General features: G+C 48.2%; 1 protein-coding gene across 1 annotated transcript in view; it reads right to left on the bottom strand.

Moving 5' to 3' along the window:
* The window catches only part of ITFG1 (integrin alpha FG-GAP repeat containing 1), a 123,015-nt gene that overhangs the window by 83,778 nt on the left and 22,851 nt on the right, over positions 1 to 16,386 (bottom strand). Inside the window, exon 6 of the mRNA XM_066349914.1 lies at positions 13,983 to 14,077. Within this exon, the coding sequence (XP_066206011.1) occupies positions 13,983 to 14,077 (95 nt within the window). The remainder of the gene's footprint in view (positions 1 to 13,982; positions 14,078 to 16,386) is intronic.

The following is a 16,386-nucleotide window of genomic DNA, read 5'->3' on the forward strand; positions in this document are numbered from 1 at the left end:
CAATCTTTGTTGACTGTATTTTCATAGTTTCGCTAGCCATTTATTAAGACTTTGAAAATCAATGAAGTGAGGTAAGGGATTGGAAGCACCTTGCCTAACTGATTTTAAAAACTCATTTCCTGGCCATGGCCAGTTGGCTCAGTGGTAGAGCATTGGCCTGGCGGGTAGAAGTCCCAGGTTCAATTCCTGGTCAGGGCACACAGGAGAAGTGACCATCTGCTTTTCCACCCCTCCCCCGCTCCTTCCTCTCTATCTCTCTCTTCCCCTCCCACAGCCATGGCTTGAATGGTTTGAGCAAGTTGGCCCTGGGCACTGAGGATGGCTCCATGGCCTCGCCTCAGGCGTTAAAATAGCTCAGCTGATGAGCAATGAAGCCATGGCCCCAGATGGGGTTCATGCAAGAGTCTGTCTTTCTCCTCGCCTCTCTCACTTTAAAAAATACAAAAAACAAAACTCATTTCCCTGTACAATTATGTACAAGGGATTAAAAAAAGTGATTCATTACATGGAGAAATGAAAATTTCTTTGCCTATAAAAGGTGGTAAGACTAAAAAAATAGTTCAGATTTTCCTGTCACATCAGATCCACCCACGCATCCGACCTCCGAGCACTGACCCCATGCTTGGCAGTCCGCTGGGTGTTAGAGACACAGTGAGTATGCCCCCAGCTGTTAGGGAGGACGCAGAGGAGGAACGCAGTGAGTGTGCCCCCGGCTGTTAGGGAGGACACAGAGGAGGAACGCAGTGAGTGTGCCCCCGGCTGTTAGGGAGGACACAGAGGAGGAACGCAGTGAGTGTGCCCCCGGCTGTTAGGGAGGACACAGAGGAAGAATGCAGTGAGTGTGCCCCCGGCTGTTATGGAGGACACAGAGGAGGAACGCAGTGAGTGTGCCCCCGGCTGTTAGGGAGGACGCAGAGGAGGAACGCAGTGAGTGTGCCCCCGGCTGTTAGGGAGGACGCAGAGGAGGAACGCAGTGAGTGTGCCCCCGGCTGTTAGGGAGGACGCAGAGGAGGAACGCAGTGAGTGTGCCCCCGGCTGTTAGGGAGGACACAGAGGAGGAACGCAGTGAGTGTGCCCCCGGCTGTTAGGGAGGACACAGAGGAGGAACGCAGTGAGTGTGCCCCCGGCGGTTAAGGAGGACGCAGAGGAGGAACGCAGTGAGTGTGCCCCCGGCTGTTAGGGAGGACACAGAGGAGGAACGCAGTGAGTGTGCCCCCGGCGGTTAAGGAGGACGCAGAGGAGGAACGCAGTGAGTGTGCCCCCGGCTGTTAGGGAGGACACAGAAGAGGAAGGGCACCCTGTGGCCAGGCTCTGCGGGACTCGAGAACCGTGTGGCAGCAGCTGAGCTGGCAGAGGTGCCCGCGGCCTGGGTGAGGGTGGGGGCTCCACTGAGGAGGAGACATTCATGCTGACCAGAAGCTTAACGGGTAAACTGCGCAGTTCTAGAAGTTACCATGCTGACATCAGTGAAATGCTAATATACCAATGTGTGACATTTTATTGTATATAAACCTCTTTATATATGAAATAAGTTATAATCAAATCATTAAAAAACTTCAAGTTGAAGCTACTTATTAAAATAAAAAGACATATTCCTGGCCTCTAACTCACTCAAACACAAATATTAAGTAAAGCTTATCTTATTAATGTAATATACACACTAAGTATACTTGACAATTAAAAACCTGCTCATATAATATCCAAACTGTACAGAATAAGTTAATGACAATTCTGAGAAGTAAATATTTTCCACATACCATTCAAACTGCATAAAATCTTAGTAATAATTCTGAGAAGTATTTTCTTCAAGATTACAAAATTCGATTAAAGTGATACCTAAACTTCACATGTGAAATTGTAAACTGAAGCAGAAACAAGTACAGTAATGATTAAACATGAAAATTAAGCGCATATGAAATGCATGAGAGCTTCCTTTCAAATAGCCACATGAAATAATTTAAGAAACTTAGTGTTAATCCCAAAAGTCTATCTTTAATAAATGGAACAGACAGTTGTAATTGAACATCTTTTAACTGTCTCCTCTATCTTGGAAAAGTAAAGCTGACCTGTAATAGTAGAATGCTGTTTATAGGTCATGTTAAGAGCTCTCTGCAATGAGAAGAGATTTAACCTTTCTTTTTTAATGTCAAAGGGCTTTACATGAGAAATCGAATATCGTCTTTTAAAACGGAAAACTGAACTAAAACACTGCACCCAGAGTAAGAAGGGAATGGCCTGTCAAGCCAGATAGGAGAGTTCTACTGATGCTTTGTAAACTTATGACATTTTACTTATAGAAGGATCTCTAACAAGCAGAACAATCTCATCCTAAAAGTCAAAAGGAATTTCAAGGGGCCCCCAAAAAGCCAAAACAATCTTTAAAAAAGAACAAAGCTAGAGAACTCATACTTTCCGAGTTCAAAACTTATTACAAAGCTACAGTAATCAAAATAGTGTGATACTAACAAGAAGACTGACATAAAACCAGTGGAAAAGGATAGAGAGCCCAGAAATAAACCCTTTAATAGATGGGTTAAATGATTTCTGACAGGAAAGCTGAGAACACCGAATGGGGGACAAGTCCTTCCCACAAGTCGCACCGAGACAGCTGAATGTCCACATGCGAACGATGCCACGGGCCTGATCCAACTCACTCGGCCCGGAAAGTACAAAACTCTTTAAGAAAACAAGGGCAAAGCCTCACAGCGCTGGACCTGGCAACAACTTCTTGCACAGAACATCAAAGCCACATTCTACAAAGGAAGCAACAGACAAGCTGGACTTCATGAAAATTTTTTTTAAAAACTGCATCAAAAGACAGTATCAACAGAGTACAAAGGCATCCTAAAGAATGGGAGAACGTATTTGCAAACCAAACCATGTATCTGATAAAGGAATAACATTCCATATATAAAAACATCTAAAACTCAATTAACAACAAAAACAACCTGATTAATAAATGGGCAAAGGACTTGAATAGACATTTCACCAAAGAAGATATGCAAGTGGCCAATAAATACATAAAACGAAGGTCAACAGCACTAAACATTAGGGAAGTGCAAATCAAAACTGCAAGGGAGAGAGCACATCACATCCAGTAAGATGGCTACTATGGAGAAAACACAAAACAACAAACGTTGGCAAGCACGTGGAGAAGCCCTTGTGCACCGTTGGTGAGAATGAAAAATGGTCAAGCCATTGTGATGATGGTTCCTCAAGAAATTAAAAATGGCCCTGGCCGGTTGGCTCAGCGGTAGAGCGTCGGCCTAGCGTGCGGAGGACCCAGGTTCAATTCCCGGCCAGGGCACACAGGAGAAGCGCCCATTTGCTTCTCCACCCCTCCGCCGCGCTTTCCTCTCTCTCTCTTCCCCTCCCGCAGCCAAGGCTCCATTGGAGCAAAGATGGCACGGGCGCTGGGGATGGCTCCTTGGCCTCTGCCCCAGGCGCTAGAGTGGCTCTGGTCGCAATATGGCGAAGCCCAGGATGGGCAGAGCATCGCCCCCTGGTGGGCAGAGCGTCGCCCCATGGTGGGCGTGCCGGGTGGATCCCGGTCCGGCGCATGCGGGAGTCTGTCTGACTGTCTCTCCCTGTTTCCAGCTTCAGAAAAATGAAAAGAAAAAAAAAAAAGAAATTAAAAATGGCATCACCGTACGACCCAGCAGTTCCACTTCTGGGTACGTGCCCCAAACAGTTGAAAACATGACACAGCAGCAACAATTCAAGAAGCTGAAATGTGGAAGCAAGCCAGGTGTCCACTGACGGGTGAGTGGGTAACAACAGAGGTGCTGCAGTCAGACAGTGTAATATAATTCAGCCCAGCAAAGGGAGTTCTGACAGCTGCCGCCACACGGGTGACCCTGGGGAACATCAGGTTAAGTGTAAGAAGCCGGACACAAGAAGCCAAAGCCTTCATGCTCTCCTTCTGAAGAGGACACCTGGAGACACACAGAAGTGCGGCACCAGCGGCTGGGGGCAGGGGCGCGGGCTGGCGCTCAATAAGCGTGGATTTCAGGAGGACACTATGAAAGCATGTAACGCTGCTGAAACATACACTTAAAAACAGTTAGGTGGTGAATCTCTTATGTGTACAAATAAAAAACAATATAAATTTAATTTTGTTTTAGAAAAGTGACTTTATGTTACAATAAATGTAAAGTTGGTCATTAAATACAAATTCTAAGCACATGTCATCCAATAGCTGCTTGTTTTGTTTCTGGGATTAATAAAACCATAAGCTACCAGAACATGTTAACAGGTCCGTGTCATTTAAGATATACTGCTTTTAATTTAAGTCTCTTTAGGTAAACTGAGTTCTTGCTAATGAAAATGGATCGGGATGCGTCCCTTGGGGAGAGTAAACACTTTACATGCTTTGGTGTGCACACGGAATGCCGTGTCCGTGAGCAGTGGGGGAGGGTCTGCAGCAGCACCAGCAGCGGCAGCAGTGGCAGCAGCACCAGCAGCAGCAGTAGCACCACCAGCAGCGGCAGCAGCACCACCAGCGGCAGCACCACCAGCGGCAGCAGCAGCACCACCAGCAGCACCACCAGTGGCAGCACCACCAGCGGCAGCAGCAGCACCACCAGCGGCAGCAGCAGCACCACCAGCAGCAGCAGCAGCGGCAGCAGCAGCACCAGCAGCACAGCAGCAGCAGCACCAGCAGCAGCAGCAGCGGCAGCAGCAGCACCAGCGGCACCAGCAGCAGCAGCAACACCAGCAGCAGCGGCAGCAGCACCACCAGCGGCAGCAGGCTCTCAGAACTCATGCTTTTGTGTCCGGTAGCTCATACACAACGGTTTTGTAAGAGCACTCCTTTAACTCTTTCACCTGCCTTAACATTCTTAATGATCATAAAAAATGGACTCTGGCCGCAGAGGACAGAAAAAAGTCAAGTCAGATCTAACAGAGCGGTCCTGCTGATACAGGCGGTGCTGCTTCGCTGGGAGAGCGACGCGTATGCATGTGTGTGTATGTGTGTGTGCGTGTGTGTGTGCACACGTGTGTCCCACACACTGGTCCCTGTCACTGACTGACGGGAAACACCCCACACCAGCCGCTGGCAGCTCGCAGTGCTGAGTCAGACACCTCTCCCTCAGCCCACTCTGCTCCCCCAGTGGCTCTGTCTGTCATCTGTCATGACTCACTGGTGCAGGCCAATTCCACTGCACAGTTTATTTCAGAAATGAAACTCCTTCACTGTAGGGAAAGGCCACAGAAATGAACAAGACAGACTGCCTTTGGGAACTCTGACCGATGCCGTGTTCCGGGCGCCTCCCTAGAAGGAAGGGCGAGTGACCCACGGCTTGCCTGAAGCCCAGTAATGAAGGTTCTTTCAAAACACCAAATTGGAAAAAATAAAGAGGGCCTCTTAATTTGTAAGAACAGTCCTCCTATATGCTTTTAGCTCCCTTTAGCCCACACTGTGACCACTGTGACACGTGGACGCTAATGGCAGGCTCAAACATTCTCAAGGCCCCCGACTCCCAGGACGGGGTCTGCAGTCCCGGTTCAGAAAGAATGAGCTCTCAGCCACTCACGTGGAGTCTCTTCTCCGCCCGCCCTGTCTTGGCGGAGTCAGCTCTCCTGGTGGCAGGAGCAGGGGAGAAATGGCGCAACGAAGTACGCACTTTGGTTTTGCAGGCCAGTAGGAATTTGAAAGAAGAGACCACTCTGATTACAGATAATATCCATGATGAGAAATGTCAACGTCTTGGCCAGAACGGCTGAAGTAGAATGTTAATTCTGGACCCCCCTTCACTGCACCATGCCAGTTTCAAGGTCCAGAACACCTGACATGAACAGACTTCCACGTTCATAGTCAACCAACTAGATCAGACAGAAAATGACTTCGTTCCTCTTGACTCTGACTAGAGAATCATTCCAACAAATGAAGCTCCTTGCTGTACACTCATTACACTGGGTATTAAAAAATATGACGAGTTACCACAGATCTGCTTATTATTATGTTTACTGGCATATCTGTGTGATGAACTGTCACTCAGGTCACAAGACAGCAGGTCATGCATTCTGATTGGGTGAAGTGTCCAGGCAAACAAGCTTGATCTGAAAGTTTATGTTACAGTCTTAACCCATTAAAAGATAACTCATAACAGTTAAAATGTCAGCACAGCCCTGGCCGGTTGGCTCAGTGGTAGAGCGTTGGCCTGGCGTGCAGGAGTCCCGGGTTTGATTCCCGGCCAGGGCACACAGGAGAAGCGCCCATCTGCTTCTCCACTCCTCCCCCCTCTCCTTCCTCTCTGTCTCTCTCTTCCCTTCCCGCAGCCAAGGCCCCATTGGAGCAAAGTTGGTCTGGGCGCTGAGGATGGCTCCATGGCCTCTGCCTCAGGCACTAGAATGGCTCTGGTTGCAACAGAGCAAAGCCCCAGATGGGCAGAGCATCGCCCCCTGGTGGGCATGCTGGGTGGATCCCGGTCGGGTGCATGTGGGAGTCTGTCTGACTGCCTTCCTGTTTCCAGCTTCAGAAAAATAAAAAATAAAAAATAAATTAATTAATTAATTAAAATGTCAGCACAATTCTGTCACTTATTGATAAAGATTGAAAAACTTTAAAGAGATTAACAACCACTGTCTGTGGTATACTGTTACATTAAAAAAGTCATATAATAGAAGTAAAACATTGTATTTTTATTATCATAAACTCAGTGAGAGCTGAGAATCTAAGGGAACCAAATGCTGTTTAAAAATAAAGTTCCGGCCCTGGCCGGTTGGCTCAGCGGTAGAGCGTCGGCCTGGCATGCGGGGGACCCGGGTTCAATTCCCGGCCAGGGCACATAGGAGAAGCGCCCATTTGCTTCTCCATCCCCCACCCCCTCCTTCCTCTCTGTCTCTCTCTTCCCCTCCCGCAGCCAAGGCTCCATTGGAGCAAAGATGGCACGGGCGCTGGGGATGGCTCCTTGGCCTCTGCCCCAGGCGCTAGAGTGGCTCTGGTCGCGGCAGAGCGACCCCCTGGAGGGGCAGAGCATCGCCCCCTGGTAGGCATGCTGGGTGGATCCCGGTCGGGCGCATGCGGGAGTCTGTCTGACTGTCTCTCCCCGTTTCCAGCTTCAGAAAAATACAAAAAAATAAAAAAATAAAAAATAAAGTTCCTACTAGAGTTCTATTAATAAAAATATTCAATTTCAAAATGTTGTCAAAAATGCTGAGTTTCAAAAACTTTATTCCATTTATGGAGAAAATACAGTATTACCATTTGTGTTTATCGTCTGCAGTATGCGGCCCTGGATATCAGATTAAAACACATCTATATTCAGCAAGCAGGTGTGAAGAAATATCAAACCACAACATAGCCTGCTACTAAATGTCACATCAGTCTCTTGGTCAAAGTCTGCCTGATGTTTTAGATAAGGGATGACCTAATTTACATCTACTCAGCCAAAGAACAACTCCTTACTCAGGGTACTTGATCTTAGCAGAAAACACTTGAGTGTCCCTTTCCATTTGCTTAAGTACATAGGGGGAGGGGCAGGGAAGGAGGTCTGCATTTGCCTCAAGCTGCTGGGAGCAAACGCACTGCTAAATGCTGTCATGGGGCAGTGCAGCTGGGAGAGGCTGTAGAAAAGTGTGCACTGCTTTCTTCTCTGAGCCTGGTGGGTGGAGGGAGAGAGAGGGGGAGAGAGGGAGAGGGGGAGGGGCGGGGAGGAAGGGAGAGAGGAAGGGAGGGCAGAGTGGGAGAGGAGAAGAGTGAAGGAGAAAGAGGGAAAGAGGGAGAAGGACTGAGGGAGGGAGAGAGAGAGAGGGAGGGAGAGGTTGGGAGGGAGGGAGGAGAGAGGGAGGGAGAGGTTGGGAGGGAGGGAGGGAGAGGGGGAGAATGAGGGAGGGGGGAAGAGGGGAGGAGGGAGGAAAGAAGGGAGGGATAGGAGAAGAGGGGAAGGGAGGGAGATAGACTACCTCACATGTGTCCGGATGAGAAGGGCACTTCAATTTCAAACTGGGATGACGTGAAGAGGAAGTTCAGGAACCACAGACAATACCAGAGGGCCTGACCTGAGAATGTGACTGAGAGCAGGGACAGCGGCTAACCTGGTGATTAGGATGTGTTTTCCTCACAGGTGGCCAGGCGTCCCTGGCACCCGAGGGCAAGGTGAGAGAATCAGAGAGCTCAGGTGTATTTGCAGAGACTGACAACACCCCACGGAGGGGAGCGACGTGGAGACTGGAGGGGTCACAAAGCACGAGGGGTCCCCACAAGGCCCCAGCTCACTGTGGCAGGACGCCACGGCCGAGAAGCCCTGAGGTAGAGGGGACAGCAGCAGCAAAGGCCTGGCGACAAGGAGAGCCAGAGCTGCTGAGGAAAAGCTGAGTTCAGCGGGGCGCAGGCTGGGGCGCCAGCGGGGACTCCAGACACAGAGCCGGAGCACGGGCCAGAGCCACGCACGCTGCACGCACGCCGGCGAAGCACCTAGCACCGGATGCAGAGGGCAGAGGAGCCACTGAAGGTCCCCGAGCACAGAAATCATACGACACCGCTGAGCTGGGAGGCTGTACGTCTGACGGGGCCCCAGCAACGGTTCTCAGCTGACAAGCACCCTGAAGCAGGACCTAGTCTGTGACTGATGCTTCACTGACCCCTCATCTTAAGGACAGGAGGCCCTGGACGAGCGCTCACGTCTGACCAGGCACACACGTGGGCTGGCCTGAAGCTCAGACTTCAAGCTACACTGCTTTTCACAGCCCTGCCGCACACACCCTTCAACTACTACAGAGGGAGAAACGTGGACCGCTAACGTCCTCTCTTCATTCCTCGTGTCTATTTAGAGGGTCTGAGGAACAAAGAAATGTCAGGAAGAAAAGGCCTGAACTAATAGAAGCGTCTAGGCCCTACCCAGGTGGCTCGGGGGACAGTGTTCTCCTGGTGCACCAAGGTCACAGGTTCGATCCCCAGTCAGGGTACCTACAAGAAGCAACCAGTGAGCCCTGGCTGGATGGCTCAGTTGGTTGGAGCATCATCCCAAAGCGCAGAGGTTGCCAGTTTGATCCCTGGTCAGGGCATGTACAGGAAGAGATCGATGTTCCTGTCTCTCTCCCCCTCTCCCTCCTTTTCTCTCTCACTAAGATCAGTAAATAAATGAATGAATGAATGAAAACTAAATGGAACTAAGTAGAATGAGTTGATGCTTCTTTTCATCTATTTTTCTCTCCCACTTCCACTCTCTCTTGTTCATATCAATGAAAAAAAAAATAATGTAAGCATCTCAATACTTCTTGGAAAACCGCCCTGCGTGGCTTTGGGAATATTCACGAAAGGTAAACAGGGCCCTGAACCTCTTCAGTCATTCCGCTCCTCCCCGTTAAGGAGGGGTCGGGAAACAAGTCGGACGCGAGAGTCTGCGCAGAGTCTGGCTGTCCCCTACGTTCGCCGGCTCACTTCTGTCGGCGCTGACTGCCCATAATGACGGTCATTTATAAAAGCCTGAACATAACCAAGGCTATCTGTTTCTGAGAAGAAAATATTAACTTGATTCCGGTCGTCTTCTCTGTTCCTCTCCCTGAAAATAAATTAGACACCAAGCAAGGTCACCGGGCAATAACGCCCCCAAATAAATCAGGTTCTCTGTGACAGGCAGAGAATTTAATCCACGGGCAGGTGTCCTGTTCAGAATGATAATCTGTGAAGTGTCACTAACTCCTTCTCCATTGTACCGAACGGAGCCCATGACACAAAGGAGCTGATACATTTCAACGGCGCTCATTCTAAAGCAAGGGAAGCTCAGGACCGGACCATGTTTTAGCGGACGCTCGTCAGAGTAAGAAGCCCAGCTCCGACACCACACGCTCGATCAGGCTGGATAAAACCCAGGGGGAGGCACTTCTCTGCCTGCTCTTTAATCGGCGCGGACAAGTGTCCCCTCTCCTGACAGGTCACGTTCTGAGGGCCGGCGCTGCTCTGACAGGTCGCACAGCGTCTGAGAAATGCTACCAAGGTGCAAGTCAACCAGTTGGTATCATCTATTAACAGATAATAAATTCAGTGAAAAGGAGATAAAGGGAAATCGGAGCAATGCCATTAAGTGAACTTTCACTGAGAGCTACATGCCTCAGCAGACAAAGGTTTCCATCGGGAAGAGTCCCCAACCCCGCCATCCCATCCACCTGTTATCTACCCGTGTCTCACGCAGCGTACTTTTATAAAACATTTTTAATATGCCGTAGTTAGGCTCATGTTGCCCTGAACAAGTAAAGACCTTGTTTTACCTCGTATGATAATTACGTGGCTGGAAGTCAGTGACCTCTCTCTAATACTCTCAGGGGCTGAGGCCACATGCAGCGGGGTGCCTTGTGTCTGGTGACACCACTTCGGCAACCTGTCAGTGGGTCGGGGCTCCTAAGCATGTGTGCTTCCAACACCAAGACAGCAGTGATACTCAGATTAAGTGCTCCGGCAGACCCTCTTGGGGAGATGGAGAGGAGAGGGGTGGACATCCCTGAGTTAAGCCCAGGTACTAATCAAAGGTACTAACTGTTATGAAATAGCAAGGGTGATGTTGCTAGACAGACTAATATCTCTGTGAGCTTTCTCTCAGCGTGTCTGGGAATAAACATGTGTACGCATTGTATCAGAGAAGATGCAGGATGCCTACAGAACACATTTCCTGCTACTCTGTCTCCCCGGTGCCCTGTCCTTATCTGAGTACATGAGGATAACATCAGAAACACAACCGCAGCTTTTAGTAAACAGGTCTCTTCATCTTTGCTGATAAAGATCAACTATTATTTACAACAGAATTTGAATCGGTTCAAACTGAACGCAATTTGACAGGATCTATAAGATAACCTTATGCTATCTCAAGAGTCGGAATGGTTTAATTTGTATTTTTTAGAAAAATGAACAGAATTCTTGAAAAAAAAAAGTCTTCATTATTTTCTACATATGCTTAGATAAAATTCCCACAGCCAATGTTCCTAAGCTTTGTATGTAATTCTGAGCTACTTCTTGTGGAATTTAAAAAGAAAACTCATTCAAAAACCGAGGTCCGAACGCGTGTGAACAAACACCATTTTCACCGAGAGCTTCCTGTGTTAGCTGTTCCATCTTCAGCTGGAACAGGCCCACCGATAAGGGGCGTCGGAGCCCTTAACACGGTGCTAGTGGCCTTCGCTGCCTGTTCTGCTGCCCACACTGGGACTCTCTGCTCCGCAGACACACATCACCCTCCTGCCGGGTGCCAGACACTGTCCCAGACACCGGAGAAACACAGTGAGAGCACCAGCAGACATCCCCGCCCTCCAGGAGCACGAGGAGATGCGGTGAACAAGCCTGTGGTCACTTAGCAAACGGCTCTATCTGCTAACAGCGGAAGGGCTTCTGGAGAAAAACAGCAGCAGCCCAGCTGGAGCTGCAGGCTGCGTGCAGGGCAGCCTCACTCTGCGAGGAGTCAGGTGACCTGGGTGAAGACAGGAAGGGCGTGAAGGATAACTGGAGAAATTACTGGACGGAGGCAAGAGCGGCACCTGGAGGAATCATGTTCCAAGTGGAGAAGAGCTGCTTGACCCAAGCGCTGAGTCTGGACCTTTCCTTGTAGTGTTTATTGAAATGGATGAATGAGTGGAAAAGTATTTGCAGTATTAAAGACATTTTCAGGTCATGTTGAAATGCAAATCAAAACCACAGCGAGACAGCAGCGCCTGGGCCTGTTAGAACGGCTGGAGTCAGGAAGACAGGAGAGGACGGAGCCCGAGAGGACGCGGTGCCCAGGGACGCGGTGCCCAGGGACGCGGTGCCCAGGGACGCTGTACCCAGGGACGCGGTGCCCAGGGACGCGGTGCCCAGGGACGCTGTACCCAGGGACGCGGTGCCCAGGGACGCTGTGCCCAGGGACGCTGTGCCCAGGGACGCGGTACCCAGGGACGCTGTACCCAGGGACGCGGTGCCCAGGGACGCGGTGCCCAGGGACGCTGTACCCAGGGACGCGGTGCCCAGGGACGCTGTACCCAGGGACGCGGTGCCCAGGGACGCTGTACCCAGGGACGCGGTGCCCAGGGTCGCGGTGCCCAGGGACGCGGTGCCCAGGGACGCTGTGCCCAGGGACGCGGTGCCCAGGGACGCTGTGCCCAGGGACGCGGTGCCCAGGGACGCTGTGCCCAGGGACGCGGTGCCCAGGGACGCGGTGCCCAGGGACGCTGGGCGCGGCTAGGGCCGCCACTGTGGAAGAGGCCAGTCTGGAGTCGCCCCAAGAACTGCAAACAGAGCAGCCACATGACCCGGCCAGGCCGCTTCTGGGACAACATCGGAAGGAAATGACAACCATGTGCCCCCCACATTCGCGGCAGCATCATCCACAATACCCGAGTCCTAGAAACCACCTCGGTGGAATTTTATATAAAGTGCAGTACTATTCAGAGGAAATCCTGCCAGCATGCATGGACTTTGAGGGCATTATGCGAAGTGAAATAAGCCGGGCACAAAATAACAAATACAGTAGGATTTCCCCTGTTTGAAGTGTGCAGTCAAAACCAGAGAGCCTCCGGTTTTAGGAGGGGGCTTGCTGAAGGTACCAGGTGCAGAGTTGGCGTTTTCCGAGATGAAGAGTCCGATGGGAGGTTGGTGTGGCGAATGCATTCACCACTACTGAACTGTACAGCTAAAACCAGCGAAGAGGGTCAATTTGATGTGATGTGTATTTGACCACATTTTTAAAAACTAGGGGAAAAAATAAGTAGAATGGGAGAAAAAAAAAATCAAGCATTTAACCCATCTGTCTCAATGGTACCAGGTGACTACAAAGATAGTGACTAAAGTTCCCTTTTACTACCAGAAAATTCCAGCGAATAGTCCATCCAGAGGATAGGCAGATTTAGGGTGCCACAGCTCTGTCCCCCCTATGGAAATAATGGAGCTGACAATGACCCTCAGGAGCTGCTGTCATGAACAATGTGCTCAGGAAACGAAGCTGCTGATCAACCTTCACAGCCCAACAGCGAGAGCAGCAACGTCTCGGGGGCATCCTGGACCAAGAGAGCCTGATTCTGATCAAGCCTCCAAATCGAACTCCGGCTTTAGAGGACATGCAGGGGACAGAATGACATGGTAACACCCTGGGGGGGCAGAATAGGCAGAAAATTCAGATTCTGTGAAATTCTACAACACAGAGAGTGCTTTTTCAATGCATGGATGTTGTGTGCTTCGCCTCTGATTTGATAGAAACATTTCAAAGATAATTGGGGCGTTCTGAATAGTGATAAGTATTTCATAGTATTAAAGAATTATTGTTAAACTTTTATAGGTTTGAGGAATTATTATTAAACATTTTAGGTTTGAAAATGATCTTGTGATTGTTAAAAAACCTTATCATTTACAGACACACAATGAAAAATGTACCAACGAAATGATATGGTGGCTGGGATATTTTGAAGAGCTAGGGTGGGAGGGGCCTGTGAGTGGCTGTGCAGGTGGCCCATAGATTGACAACGAAATGATATGATGGCTGGGATATTTTGAAGAGCTAGGGTGGGAGGGGCCTGTGAGTGGCTGTGCAGGGTGGCCCATATGCTGACAACTGTTGAAGCTGGGTGATGACTCAGTGTACACAGACCATACAATTTTGTCTACTCGTCTATGTTTAAACATTTCCATAATAAAAAGTTTTAAAAGCCTTTGACATTTAACACATAAGCTAAATATTTTTCTTATAATTAAATTTATAGCATTTATTAGTCAATAATTTTTAAATAAAAAGGGGAGGAAACATCAGGCACCAGCTCTCTGTCTAAATTATCATGAATTCTCAGTAAACAGAAAATTCAAATTTTGATGTGGTTCACAAATAATAAAAATAGTAACTAAAGACTTATGATATCCAGTACTTTTTCTGTGTATCCAATACCACCGACATCCTCGTAATCTTTTAAATATTTTGGTTTTAACATTCAATTCAAAAGACAATGTTTGCTAAGAAAATAGTAACTAAGATCTCATAACGTTTTGGCAGTTCAAAAGAAACATTTTACCCTGAAGCGCAGCTTACCTGCTGTGAAGTCTTCAGTCAGATCAATGAACGCATTAGAATGTGGAATCCGCATTTTACTTTTAGTGGTCAATGCAGGGTGCCATGATAAATTTCTAAAAAAAAATTAAAAAAAGATCTTTTTAAGGCAAATATCAAATGAGCATTGTTTTAAAACAAACAAAAATCTGTGCATGCAAGATATTTAAAAAGTGTATTTACTTTAGTGGAGCTGTTTCACATAACCTAAACTTCACTTTTAGAGTGCACAGCTCAGTGGGTGAGAGGGTGTACGGTGCGCAACCATTACCACTATCGAACTCCAAAACATCCTCGCCATCTCAAAGGGAAACCCTGGATCCAGGAGTCACTTCCCTTCCCTCTCTAGCCAGCCCCCCAGCACCCACTAATTTGCCCTCTGTTGCTACAGATTTCCCACTTCTGGACATTTCATATCACTTAGTCGTATCCCTCAGCACGTTTCTGGGTTCATCCGTGCTGTTGCATCTGTCGGTACTTCATTCCTTTTGATGGCTGAACAACATCCCCTTGGGCGGCTGTATTTTGTGTTTCTCCATTCATCTGTTGACAGTTAGCTTTTTCCCACTCTTGGCTATTACCAATAAAGCTGTTAAAAATAGTCACACATGAGATTTTGCATGGATAATTATTTTGAGTACTTCCTAGGAGCGGGATGGCTGGCTCACATGGGAACGGTGTGCTGATCTTCCGGAAGCACTGCTACACTGTTTCTCACAATGGCTGCACCACCTTCCACTTCCAACAGCAGGGCAGGAGGGTTCGGTGTCTCCATTTCTTTGTCAACACTTGTTACTGTCCATTTGCTTTACTGTAATTATCCCAGAGGGTGTGTCTAGTATCTCATGGTTTTCATTTATATTTCCTAATGGCTAAGGACATTGAACATGTTTTCATGTGCTTACTGGCCATCTGTACATCTTCTTTGGAGAAATGTCTACTCAAATCCTTTGCCTGTTTTTAAACTGGGTTATTTACTGCTTTATTGTTGAGTTGTAGAAGTTCTTTACATAGACTGAATACTAGATCTTCATCCAATGAAGAACTGGCCAACATCTATTTTCCCTTTTGTTGCTTGTTCTTTGGTGTCATATATAGAAGATTTCATTTCCAAATCCAAGGTCATGAAGATTTACTGCTATGATTTCTTCTAAGAATTTATAGTTTTAGCTCTTATATTTAAATATTTGATTCTGTATTTAAGTATAAGAAAAAATTAAGTATTATACATTTTTTCTAGACCATTGAGAATGGCTGTCTTTCATGAGTATTAATTCCAAAGTTTTGAGCCATGAAGAAATGAATTCAGACCCTACCTTACCGTGTAAGAAAAACTAACTCAAAATGGATCCAAGAGCTGAAACTATAAAACTCTACCAAGAAAAGAGTGATAAATCTTCATGGCCTTAGATCTGAAAATGGATTCTTATTTATGACACCAAGAGAACAAGCAATAAGAAAAAAATAGATGAACTAGATTCATAACAATTAAAAACTCCTGTACATCACAGGACAGCATCAAGAGAATGAAGAGAGAACTCTGCAGATGAAGACGACATCTGTGAACCGTATCTGTGAGAGGGCTCTAGTATCCAGACTATACAACTCAACAACAAAACGACACCCTAACTTAAAAATGGCAGAGGACTAGATACTTCTCCTAACAAGATATACAAATGACTACCAAGTACAATAAAACCCATAACACCTCTCGTCACCGGGGAAACGTAAATCAAAACCACAACGGGAAACTACGGCAAACCATTGGGAAGGCAACAGACGCCAGAAAAGAACAGGTGTGGGAGAGGACGTGAAGAGACAGAAACTCATCCCGGCTGAGGGAACCCAAAACGGTGCAGCAGCTGGCAGCCTAGCAGCCCCTCAGGGGTGAAACAGAGTCCCAGACAACCTGCGTTTCCATACCGAGGCATAAACCCCACAGAACACAAGGACAAGCGAGCTTAGGTAAAATCATCCCCCCACAATTCTTGTCCGTAGGCATTCCCATCTCTAACACTTTTCTCCTACTAATAGCACTTGGGTTCGCACTCAAGTCACTTGAGGAACTCTCTTTGAGGGTGTACGCTCCTCTAGACACCGCCTCACAGATACTTGCATCCGCTGTGCTTACCCAGGGCCTACCTGGTCCTCCAGTTTGGGCGGGACTGAATCGCGGTCCAGTCAGCACATACTGGCTGGACGGGGGCAGAGCCTCCCGCAGGGTCTCCTGTTCTCTCCTTCCAGGTGGAACCGGCTGTTTTGCCCCACCCTACTGTGTTCCAGCCTCTAGTGGAAGTATAGACATGTCCTCTCCAAAAAGCAACTTAAGGCCAATTAAGTCCAACTTTACTGTCCACCCCATACTAACTGACTGTGTGGCAAACAA

This window comes from Saccopteryx leptura, chromosome 9, assembly GCF_036850995.1.
Source record: "Saccopteryx leptura isolate mSacLep1 chromosome 9, mSacLep1_pri_phased_curated, whole genome shotgun sequence".
NCBI classification, from domain to species: Eukaryota; Metazoa; Chordata; class Mammalia; order Chiroptera; family Emballonuridae; genus Saccopteryx; species Saccopteryx leptura.